Source organism: Fomitopsis serialis (genome assembly GCF_022376445.1).
Source record: "Fomitopsis serialis strain Sig1Antser10 chromosome Unknown B0H18scaffold_432, whole genome shotgun sequence".
In the NCBI taxonomy this organism is placed as follows: Eukaryota; Fungi; Basidiomycota; class Agaricomycetes; order Polyporales; family Fomitopsidaceae; genus Fomitopsis; species Fomitopsis serialis.
The window spans coordinates 19,672-31,924 of NW_025955392.1; the positions used below are offsets into that span (position 1 = coordinate 19,672).

Sequence of the window (12,253 nt, forward strand, 5' to 3'; positions counted from 1 at the left end):
CACGCGCAATTGTCACCTGTCTCTGCGACGAACCAAAGTCCAGGCAGGTCAGTGAATGCGCTCAAGAATCACATCATCTGTCCTCTGACGCATGACGCACAGTGAACCGACCCTCAAGAATAATTCTGTCTGCAGAGAACATGATCGCCGCGCTCATTTTCCTTTCTGGGATGAGTGCGGCCTCACCGCACTCATTCCAATAAGGAATGCGATCAGAGGCCAAAAAACTGGTATGTGTTCTGGGTGTTGTTATGTGAGGTAGGGCGCGGTAGGTTGGAAAAGATCTCTGTGTACTTACGTCCAGAAAGTCGATGTATAGGATGCAGGGCAAGCCAATTGAATGGGCATTGAACGGCATGCAGACGCTGAGGCGCCGTTCTTCTAACATTCTAGAGATCATACCACACCCGGAATTGAGGTGGTGAGTGGAACAACGGTGAGGGCAGTCAATCTAAACGCACCAGAACATCGAGTCTTGAATTCAATGGTCTCCAGAGATGCGTTCACAGTTGCAGAGACAAAGCAAGAATGTCAAGAATGGAGTGCTTGGAAGCAAGTATGTGTGACCCTGAGCAAGACGTAAGATGCATGTGCGCCCTGGCGTTCGTGGCGTTTCTGGCGTCTGAACGCCGCAATTCTGCTGGACTCTTTCGAACCAATTATCACGCTAAGTACCAGGTCATTGCGAGCGCAGTGAGCAGTTGTTTGATCTGATATTGTGTCATTACGATCTCACTGAAGTCGTACCAGGCCTGTAGGTCATGAGCAAGAGACAGGGCAAGAGACCGCGCATGAAGAAGAGACCTCGCAGCTTAGAGGACCTCTCACTCAGACATGCGAGGGTGCTATGAGTATTTCGACACGACGCAAGGCCTCACTGCCCACCAATCGACAAGCCGCAAGTGCGCGTGGTATAAGAAGGGGAAACTACGCCAAATATTCAATGAATCTGACGACTCTAGCAGTGAGGATGAGGTGCGCCGCGTAGAACGCAAAAAAAAAGGATGTGCAACAGTAAAGACGAGTCATCGTCGTAGGTGTGTACATACTGTACATGTTGTCATAGTCCTCTCACCGACCTTATGAAGGTGTTCTCGAACGCCTGATCCTTCTCAACAGCCTATTCCAGTGGCAAGCACGTCACAAATAGACGGCGAGGGCGAGAGCGCGGGCGAGGGCGAGGACGAGGACGAGGACGTACGTGAAAGCGAGGCACCAGGACCATCGCTCAGCCCAGATGCTGTGTTTGAGCAGCAAGATCTGAGCGAGAGCGAGAGCGAGGACGACGACGTGGACGACGACGTGGACGACGAAGAGCAAGACCTTATCTTCGTCCCTGTGGCCGGTCCAAGTCGTCCTGCAACAGCAGCATCCACGTCTGCCGCGGCGGCGGCACGACGTACAGCTATTGCGCTCGATGACGATGAAGACACTCGGGTTGAGGTCGTAGATGAGAAGGCAGGAACGGTGAGGGGAGAGGGGCGGACCTTTCAAGAGGCATGGCGCCACCATTTTCCAAAAGGAAAGGGACAGATGGGCTCAGTGAAGCGGGTGAGTTATGTATGCATCTGTGCTGCAAATACATGTCTGACGCATTGCTTACACAGATGCAACCCAATCTGATAGCTCCCTATGGGAACCATTCGAATCTGAAACTGACTGGGAGGTCGCGTCATGGTGCATCAAGGAGGGTGTCAGTCAGGGTGCTATCGATAGATTTCTCGAGATACCTCAGGTGAATTTGTCGACTTCTGTGAGCACGACTTGAGAGTCTGATGGTATATACAGGTCAGAGAGAAACTGGGGCTATCGTACCATAACACGAGAGCTCTCTTACAAAAAGTCGACTCCATACCAGAGCGTGCGCGATGGAAGGAACGTTGGCTATCTTTCAAGGATCGCCCTGGCGAACGCCACCTCCTGCAGTTCCGTGACATTATTGAAGCCATCAAGGCTTTGCTGGGCAACCCAGCTCACGCCGACCAAATCATTTATAGACCAAGCTGGATTTTCTCTGACGCGTCGAAGAAGAATCGAATCTATTCGGAAATGTGGACAGGGAAGTGGTGGCACGCCGTACAGGTGAGTATTGTATTGATTATTCAAAGGCTATGACTCATGTAGCCTTGAGCGCAGAGTCTCCTACCTACTGGCGCAGCATTGGCCCCTGTCATCATCTCGACAGATAAGACTCAGCTCACACAATTCTCAGGCAACAAATCGGCTTACCCAGTGTATATGACCCTCGGCAACATTCCGAAGGCGCTGCGACGTAAGCCATCGGAACACGCCTGCATACTGATTGGGTACTTGTCAGTAGACAAGGTGGATGCTGCAGGGCTCACCGAGCGCAAGCAGCGTGCTTTGATGCAGCAACTTTTCCACAGCTCAGTCAAGATGATCCTGAAGCCGTTGGTCGAGGCAGGGAAGACAGGAATCGATGTCACCGGAGGCGATGGAAAGGTCCGCCGCATACACCGGTTCTCGCATCGTACGTCGCAGACTACCCGGAACAGTGTTTGGTCACTTGTGCCAAGTACGGGACCTGCGCCGTCTGTCAATGCCCTGAATCTGGCCTTGGAGAACCCACACCAAGGACTCCACGACGCCAGATCTGGACTCTCGACGTGTTATGCAAGGCGAAGGCGAAAGGCGCGAAGGGATCGACACCGTTCTTCAATGCGTGTAAGGACTTCAATGTCTCCGGCTATGTCGTCGAGCCGTTTTGGAAAGACCTACCGTTTACCGACATCCACATGTGTATCACCCCCGACGTCCTCCACCAGCTCTACCAGGGCGTCTTCAAGCACGTCGTCGAATGGTGCAGTGAACTCATGGACGAGAAGGAACTCGACGCACGCATACGATGTCTTCCACCCGCATACGGAACGCGACACTTCAAGAACGGAATTTCCGCCCTCTCACAGGTGTCCGGAAGCGAGCGCAAAGACATGGCTCGCATCCTTCTGGGGTGCCTCATAGGTCGAGTCCCTAACGCCGTTATTTGCACCTTCCGTGCACTCCTCAATTTCATCTACTTAGCGCAGTATCCGACGCACGACGAGACGACCCTATTGTACATGGACAACGCATTGAAGACCTACCATAAGCACAAATCCATCTTGAAGACCCTCGGCATCCGTGAGCACCTCGACATCCCCAAATTCCATTCCCTTCATCATTACATCGAGTCCATTCGAAATCTCGGTACTACAGACAACTATAATACGGAAATGTTCGAACGCTTACACATCGACTGTGCGAAGAAGGCGTGGCGAGCATCCAACCATCGTAACGCACGCCCTCAGATGGTCAAGTGGCTCGAACGCCAGGAGAAAGTAGCGATGTTCGAGACTCTGCGCCAGAGGCTTCGAGAGGACTCTCGCAACACTGACGACTCTCGCGTCCCTCCAGAAGTCCACCCGCACCGTCCCAGGACCGGACTCATGTTGCCCAAGCATCCGTCGGTAGTCCAGCAACCAATTCAATTGATTGCAGACAGACATCAGGCTCGCGGGTTCACCAAAGCCCTGTCCCAATACGTATACTCTCTCAAACTCGGCCGTCGACTTACACAAACGGAGCTTGACAGGGCCAGCACATACCTACCGCTCTCTCGTTTGGACGTGTACCACAATTTCAAGTTCACAACGATTCCGCTTACCGACACTCAGCCTGAACGAGACGTTGTCAAAGCCAAACCGGCTTGTGGACAAGATGCGGCGAGATTCGACACTGTCATAGTTTTACAGGGCGACAATGCGGAGGCAACTGGACTTCAAGGTGAGTTCAAAGTACATATTTGTGCTTACACTACGTATGCTTACGCACAAAATTCTAGGTACAAGGATAGGGAGGGTCAAGGTGATCTTCCGCCTACCTCAGAAGATACGTAGGCATGGGATGATGGAGGAGATGCCAGCACCAGAGGAATGGGCCCACGAAGGTCCTTTGGCATATGTGGAGTGGTATGCTAAGCTGCCTGGCTCAGCCGACCCCGTACACATGATGTACGACGTCCAGAAGATGCCATTGAGAGTCGATGGGACTGCGCCCGGGGAGATAGTGCCATTGAGACTAATTCGTCAATCATGTTAGTTAATCCCCAAGTTTCCTAAGCCCACATCAGTAGATTTACCTGCATCATTACCACAAGACTGGACGTCGGATACCATTCTGGACAAGGCTAACAGGTTTCTTCTAAACAACTGGTGTACTAAATACTCATACCAGACGTTATGGTAGATGTACAGCGCTACTACTAGTTCATAATGCAGCGACTGTCGAGCTTCACACAATGATATGTACATCGTTTTCATCATCATCCATTGACCTAACCTACTATACATACAAGTGATGTCCTTAAATCAATATACGACTACTGTACGTAGAGCTCGAGCGAGCTACGTCGAGCTACGTCCCGGAGCACGGATGTGGCATGTTCACGAGCATCGGCGTGCACCGCGCATTCATGAACACGGCGCGCACCGCGCACGACGCACTCAGAGCCAATGGCCGCACTAGCAACGATAGGCTTGGGACGTGGCGGCCATGCAGTGCTGCATGTCCGCCGCGTCGCAAGTTGTAGGCGTATGCGTGGCTAGCGAATGCGTCAATATGCCGAACTCAGAGCCAATGGCCGCACTAGCAACGATAGGCTTGGGACGTGGCGGCCATGCAGCGCTGCATGGCCGCCGCGGCGCAAGTTGTAGGCGTATGCGTGGCTAGCGAATTCCCTGTTCGTCAATATGCCCTGCGGACGTGGGCGTTAGCTGGAATGAACGGTGGTAACAGTGGTGAGGCAGTATGTCCATCAAGGACGTACCTTTGTTTCACAGCATCGATGCTCACTTTCCATATTCGAATCGCTCCCTTCCTCCCCCCGTCCCATCATATTTCTCTTGAATCCTTCTCACTCTCTCGATATTGGCTGGCCGCCCGGCGCCGGACTTGCATGCACATCATGCCAGTCCGAGGCCACGCAGTCGGGTTACGTTTCGCCAGAGCCGCAAAATTCTCGGTGAAGTTGTCAGAGAGCAGAAGAGGACCTCCCGGGAGAGGAAACGCACCGCGGGAGCGAACATGAGGGCCAAGGTGGAGGTAAAGATGTGGTCTTGTACCACTCTCAGCGTATGCAGGTAGGTCTGCTACTGGCGGGTCAGCTAGCCAGTCCCGCCTCTGTTCTCACGTGCCTGTTGGGACGATACAAATCAGTACACGTTCACTGAATGAGCCAGTTGACAATGAATTCGGCTGGACGGGCAACAATGCGGGCACACGGGAGAAGGGAAGAAGGCTAAGTGGGTGGGCGAAGGAGCTAGCGGACATGAGAGCTTTGGGCGTAGAGGCGAGAAATACTAACTATACCTGCAAGGGAGCACCGAATCAACATGCGAGAAAGCGGATGGGCGGGAAGCAAGCAAGCGGTGACCGTGGTATGCAGCGCGAATGCAAGTAAGTCATAAACGCCCGCCGCACACTTATGACTTTCCCGATCGGCGCTCACCGAACGCATCTCACAACACTCACATTGTCTCTGTGAGGATGAGTCTGACTTCCCTCACGTATCTGGGGCGGGACGCATCTCGGCGGCGCAAACTCGACAATCACGCGTGCAGGTTCAACACTTACCGAATTGCAAGACCCTTAAACACGATAGGCACGGAACAAGGACGCGAGGAGGCAGGCCATGGCAAGGGGAAGGCGAGGCGAACATAAGGGAACATAGTTCACAGGTACGTAGTTGCTGGATATATGTACTGACCTCATTTTCGTCAGTGCACTGCGATCAGACGTATCTCTCGGTCTAAATAGTGCGTTTGGCTGGGCTACGCTACCAGTCGCATGCTCTTGCACCCGATTGCATGTCCACTCGTCTACGCACCCATATCCGCATGCACTTGCTCGCGTCCTCATTCACGCATGCACTCACTTGCTAGCCCACCCGCGCTGCGCGTGCATCGTAGTCCCGCCCACTTGCCTGCACCATGGCATCGTGAGTACTCCCTTCTGACGTAGCAACTCAACTGAACACTAACAATATTCCTACAGCCTGAACCCTGAACTGTACTAAGGCCACGAAGAACGGCCAAGCTCTGCGCGAGGTTCGTGACCATTTGTTTGCGTGCCCCGACCTCCTCCGTTATCCACCGCCAATCCGCCAGCACCGTCGCCGCCTCTCGCATTGTCTAACGCCTACGCTCTCCATAGAACGCGACTGCACACCTCGGTGACATTCGCTGCCCTCTACCTCCAACGCCTAAACGTGCGGTTCCCTGCCGCCTGCGACTGTCAGGCCACCGTCCCTTCATCTCCGCCTTCATGATCGCGTCTAAGGTTACTTGCGACGACACCTATTCCAACAGGTCATGGAGCATCGTCAGACAGGGCGTGTTTGCCCTCCGCGAGATCAACCAAATGGAGCGGGAAATGTGTTCGTACCTCGAGTGGCAACTCAACATCGAGCCAGCAGCGCTGAAGGAGTTCGAGGCGAAGGTGCGGAGGGACTTCAAGGGCCACGGGCCATACCCCACGTACGTGCTCCCTCGCCTGTGCCGACACCAGTACCGTCGACGACGCCATACGGCGCCACGTCAACCACCACGCCGAGTTCCGCCGCGCGTCCGTCGACGTCGCCACCGAAGCCCACCCCCATGCATCGACGCCAGCAAAGCGTACCCAAGTCTGCCCACAAGCCCCGACACACCCGACACGCCCAAGCAGTCGTACTCGACCTCAACGAGCCCCGCGTTGACGGCGATGCGCATTTGTCGACGCGAACATTTGCATCGCGTCGCACAGCACCCACGGGACGCCGCACGCCGTCGAGCAGGAGTCCGTCGCCGTCGGCGGGGGCAGCCCCCGCCGATGCAGAAGCAAGCGGGCCGGTCGCTCTCGAGGTCGAACACGTTCGACTCGTTTCCCGCCAAGGGCTCGCCCTCAATATCCGACGCCATCTCGACCGACCACGCCTCGACGATGAAGAAGGCGAAGGGCCAGGACTGGTACACCCACGACGCCGTGCGTGTGGTAGGCCCGTCGCGCGACATGATCTCCTTGTTTTCCATGCTTGCTTTCCTCCAACCGGCCGCCGCGTCGTTGCTCGCGCGGGCGGCTGTCGTTGCTCCTTACATCGGACACCGTGCTCTCTTATAATCATCGCCGTTCCACCCGCATCGAGCGATCGCTAGCCCCCGCTTCCTTCTGACGGTGTATATGTGTGCTCTCACGCCACCGCTCGCAGTGCCATCCGGAAGCTCATGATCGGAGAGGTAAACGTTCACCAACGAGGCCTTTCCGCTCCGGGTTGCGCTCGCGACCCCTGGACCGCGCGCAGGAGAATCATCGGGCTGCCACCTTGGCGATGTGCACGCCGACCTGTCCGACGCCGATGGTCAGCGGGTGGTGTGGGTTGACGGGCCGCCAGGTACGACTGCGCTGTCATCCCGGGATTCTCATTGACTGACTGGGCTGGACTCAGGCTCAGGCTGTGTTCGAAGGCGACTCACAATACTCTCCCAGCCTGACCCGTACTACGGCCACGAAGAGACGGCCAAGCTCTGCGTGAGGTTCGTGCCACATTTGCGTGCCGACCTCCCTCTGTTATCCACCGGACCTCCCTCTGTTATCCACCGCCATCCATTCCACCAGCACCGTCGCCGCCTCTCTCTGGCATTGTTTATCACCTACGCCCTCCATAGATCGCGAGTGCACACCTCGGCGACGTTCGCAGCCCTCTACCTCCTCCAACGCCTAAAAGCGCGGTCGGCCAGGGACCGGCAGGACCGGCAGCGCTCAAGGAGTTCGAGACGCATGTGCGGAGGGACTTCAAGGGCATGGGCCATACCTAACGTATGTGCTCCCCTCGCCTGCGCCGACACCAGTACCGTCGACGACGCCATACGGCGCCACGTCAACCACCACGCTGAGCTCCGCCGCGCGTCCGTCGACGTCGCCACCGAAGCCCACCCCCATGCCTGTCAATGCCATCAGAGTCCGCCCATGAGCCCGGACATACCCGAGCAGTCTTACTTGACCTCTACGACTCCGGCATTGTCTGCATTGCCATCGACGCCCCCTGGTTTTGTCAACGCCCACGCCATCGAGCCAGAGTCCGTCGCTGCCGACTGTGCCGCTGCCGATGCCGGAGCAAATGGACCGGTCGCTGTCGAGGTCGAACACGTTCGTTCGACTCTTTCCTGCGAAGGGCTCGCCACCAATATCCGACGCCATCTCGACTGACTGCGCCAGGACCAAACGCCTCCGTGCTTGTGGTAGGACTGTTTCGTCGCGTCATGGCTCCGTCATTGCTCTCGCGCGCGGTCGTCGTCGCTGCTCATTATATCGGACACCATGTCAAACACCAGGCTCTTGCATAGAACCTCTTGCATTCGGTTTGTGCGCGTATCTTTCTCTTCGTCTGTGTTTGTTTTCTCTCCATTGCTCTCATTGCCCTGTCCACTCTCATGCCCCTGTCTTCTTTCACTAACTTTCCATTTGTGCATTGTCTCCTACCTTGTTATGCACATGCTTATGTGTGTCATCTCCTATCCTATTGGCGTCTGTCCTCATATTTGCATGCACTGTATCAATACATACAAAGTACCTTATCTAGTTGTACATGGCTGCTTAGGCTCTCCACTATAGGGTCTTGCATCTTCCTTTGTATAGTTGAACATGGGCTGGCTGTGGTGTCAATGCGATACAATATAATGCAAATTGTGTGATCTACTGAGAACAATAAACAACTGCTTGTATTTAAATTCAATACGACAAGAAGTGCCTTGGCAAGTATTCTTGTGCTGACACGAATTGTAATGTGCTTTGAAGAGGCACTACATGTCTTATAATACAATTCTTCAAGTACAATGGTTCTTGACAGGTACCAGGTGGTTAGACAATGCTTGGGCAAGCCATTCAAGTCCTGTATGGCCTGGAACGTACGCCATGTGGCTTGACAGGTGTTTCCAGATCTTGCCAAGACAAGTAGGTTTTTCCTGATGTCTCGCACTGCCCAAGCCGACGAAGGTTGCAGACGAGCTCGAGACCTACCTCGCTGCTGACGTCGAGGCTGTATATGACCCTCTCGAATGGTGGCATGAGCGTCGTCGCAAATTCCCCAACCTCTCGCGGATGGCCAAGAGCTATCTAACCATTCCCGGTACGTCTTCTTGTTGGGCGTCGGAAGTTACTAATGTCATGGCTTTTCTATCAATAGCTACCTCTGCGGACGTCGAGCGTATGTTCAGTCGCGGCCGTCTCATCCTTCCACATGTGCGGAATGGCTTGGCGTCGCAATCAATCCGCGCGCTGCTTTGTCTGGGTGATTGGAGTCTCAAGGGTTATGTCGAAGATGATGATGTAAGCATAGTTACTTCGCAACCTGACACTGGTGCAGAGGATTACGAGCGGCCGGTCATCGACGTTGACTAGATACAGTTCGAGCCTTACAATACACTCTGCAATATAATGTTATGACCCGCGACCCGCTCGAACCCGCATGACCCGCGCCCAGACCCGCACGACCCGCGCACAAACCCGTACCCGTTCTCGCGGTCTATACCCTCACGGGTAAGGGTGCGGGTCAGCCTCGGGACACCCTCGGGTGGACCCGTGCTCTGCACTATCAACATCATCTCCAGCAACGGCAGCGGTTCGATCAACGGTGTCCTCGACAGACGGTTCGGCGGTGCCCTCGGCAGGCGGTTCGGTACCCTCGGCGGGCGGTTCAACGGTTCAACGGTTCGACAACGGTTCGACGACGATGCCCTCAGCGGCGGGCAATGCGACGGTTTGGCGGTTCAGCGGTGGACAGCTTCGGCCCTGTCCCGGGCGGTTCGGTTCGACAGGTCGATCGTACGACGTGCGGCGGCGGTGGCGCGCGTGTGGCGTTCAACGGCGGGTAGACGGCTTCAGCCCCGTCTAGGCAGGTGGGTCAACGGCGACGGCGGGAGTCTGCGGCATGGCGACGGCCAGCAGAGTATCGGCGAGCGACAGCATACGCGCGAGGTCCAGCGACGCAGCGAGCGGCGGGCTTTCAGCTGCCCCCAGAGCCTTCTGGTAGTAAACCCCCAGGTGGGCTGACGCGATTGTGTGAGAACAAGCGGAACGACGGTCGACGGGCGCGAGTGTCCCGGGCGCGGACGATGCCCGAAGGGCAATCGCGTGAGGTAGGTACATCGAAAACTACGGTTTATATACCCTGACCTCCCTTATCTTCATTCAGGAACTATCTCGGCCGAGCTTGCGAGCTCGTGCCTAAACGCATGTTCCAACAGAGCAGTCCACTCCCTGGGATCTCGACTACCTTCAATACAATTTCTTCAATGTGACGGCAGGATACTACCCAGCATAACATCAGGTATCTGGTTGAGAACCTGATTGGTCAGATCCTGTTTGCTGACGGCGGGCTGCTGCCTTGTGTAGACAGCTGCGGGCGTGTTCAAAGGCTCTCCTCGTGCATTCAGTACTTGGTTGTTGTCCATCAAGATATAAAACGACTAGCAAGAACCGATCGGTCAACGGATGCAGCTACCACTCGAGACACTGGACATACCAAGTCAACGAGAGGGGCTCCACCAGCTTTACCATTCACCTTGTCGTTGTAATCCGAAATGAGTGTGGTTATTTGATTGACCAAGTACGGCTTCATGTTTTCATGATGGACGAGACTAAACAAGTCTGATCAGGCTTTCTGCGCATTTCAAGGAAAGTGGGAGCATACTCCAGTTGTCGTACAAAATCGGTATGTCAACCTGAGCCCTGTCCGGAGCTGGTAACACGCAATATTAGTCTACCATATGAGATAGCGAATTTCACTGACCGTCTACATTTGCCGCTAAGTAGGCAGCATGCCACCTCGTCCATGCTGAGCGGATACACCTATTTGCAGTCAAGAACTGGACACAGGGTGTCAATATCATACAGACTGGATAGAATTTACGCTCACTTCTAGACGAACTGGGTACTGATTTTGAGATGAGCAATGATTTTCCTTTCAAAGCCGACGTCATGTACCTGGTTCAGATAAGATGGAATTCCTGCCGCGGCTCTGATGATTGCGACTTGCTTCTGCGGACAGTAGGTCAAGAACCTATCGTGGTCCACGATGTTCTCCGCTGTCAGAAACGGGTCCCACTGCTGTTCGCCATCGTAGAAGGCAGAGTTCTTGATCTTATTCACCGTTTGCTCCCTACATAGACTGAAGTGAGTATGTGGCTTACATCCAGATGTTTTAGACACGAACATAACAGCCATGCTTCCAGTGGCGCCGTTGAGGAAATAAACCCGGATAACAGTTATATATCTGGCTGAAGAGGGATTGAGACCCAGGCAACCAGGCTGGCACTTCGACAAGGTTATTTTTACCCAGGCACAGAAGTCGATGCCTCTAGCGGGACTGGACAGCCAGCTGCAGTCTGCCACAGCTGCGAAAATTGAGCGAGGTAGTCAACAAATAGTGATGACAGGCTCATTTCGTAAACATGTTCACGAGCATAAATGCGTGTTCCAGTCGCCTAGATCAATCATCAGTGACAACTGAATTCCCGACCGCACTTCGATACTTACTGTGACAAGATTGCCCCCTAAATTGAGTGGAAGTGCGTGTACGGTCCCATCGTAGGGGAAAGTGTTCCGGGGTTTTCGTGATCGTAGTAAGAGATGATATTCGTATGGGCTATTCCGGACCTCCACCTGGAACAGAGTAATCAGCATTACTCGAGCGCATGAATACAGTCAACAACGTTACACTGATATCACACGTCCAGTTTAGCATACTTGACCAAGCTGACCGGGTGCGTGCTAATATTGGACCTCTTGTTGATGACTGAGGTGTTTGCCGTACATCGCCTCGTCGTTGGTAACAGGTATCGCGCGCCAGGACATCAATGAGCTGCCCGTCGATCCATGTCAGCATCACTATAACACATGCAGTCCTCTGATATTTATGTACACCATTAGCCACGCCATGTCGCACAGAAATAGTACTAGTACGTACGTCCAAGTGAATTGGTTTGATCAAGATCGCTGGACTCTTCTGGACAGAAGAGAGATCCTGGGAGATACGGAATAGTATCCCGCCGCCCCAAGCTCGACGTCGAGGCCTTCCGCTTGGCCATCTCGGGTGAATCCGGCAGCTTGATGGGAAGCGTTGGTTGCTCAGCGGCTCGAGGAACGTCCGGTCTATGTTCCCATCTCGAGTAGAATGCGTGCGGTTCACGATGCTGCATGGGAAGTGTATTTCCAGTCGCAG

At 54.4% G+C, this 12,253-nt stretch overlaps 1 protein-coding gene across 1 annotated transcript; it reads right to left on the bottom strand.

Moving 5' to 3' along the window:
* Positions 1-9,921: 9,921 nt before the first annotated feature.
* Positions 9,922-11,256, bottom strand: B0H18DRAFT_1129837 (uncharacterized protein; the record flags this gene model as incomplete). The annotated part of the gene is made up of 8 exons (XM_048035436.1): positions 9,922-10,079; positions 10,346-10,499; positions 10,556-10,670; positions 10,738-10,771; positions 10,823-10,898; positions 10,949-10,966; positions 11,017-11,191; positions 11,246-11,256. 8 exons carry the CDS (start codon positions 11,254-11,256, stop codon positions 9,922-9,924), a joined length of 741 nt encoding a protein of 246 aa, XP_047884626.1.
* Between the last annotated feature and the right edge of the window lie 997 nt (positions 11,257-12,253).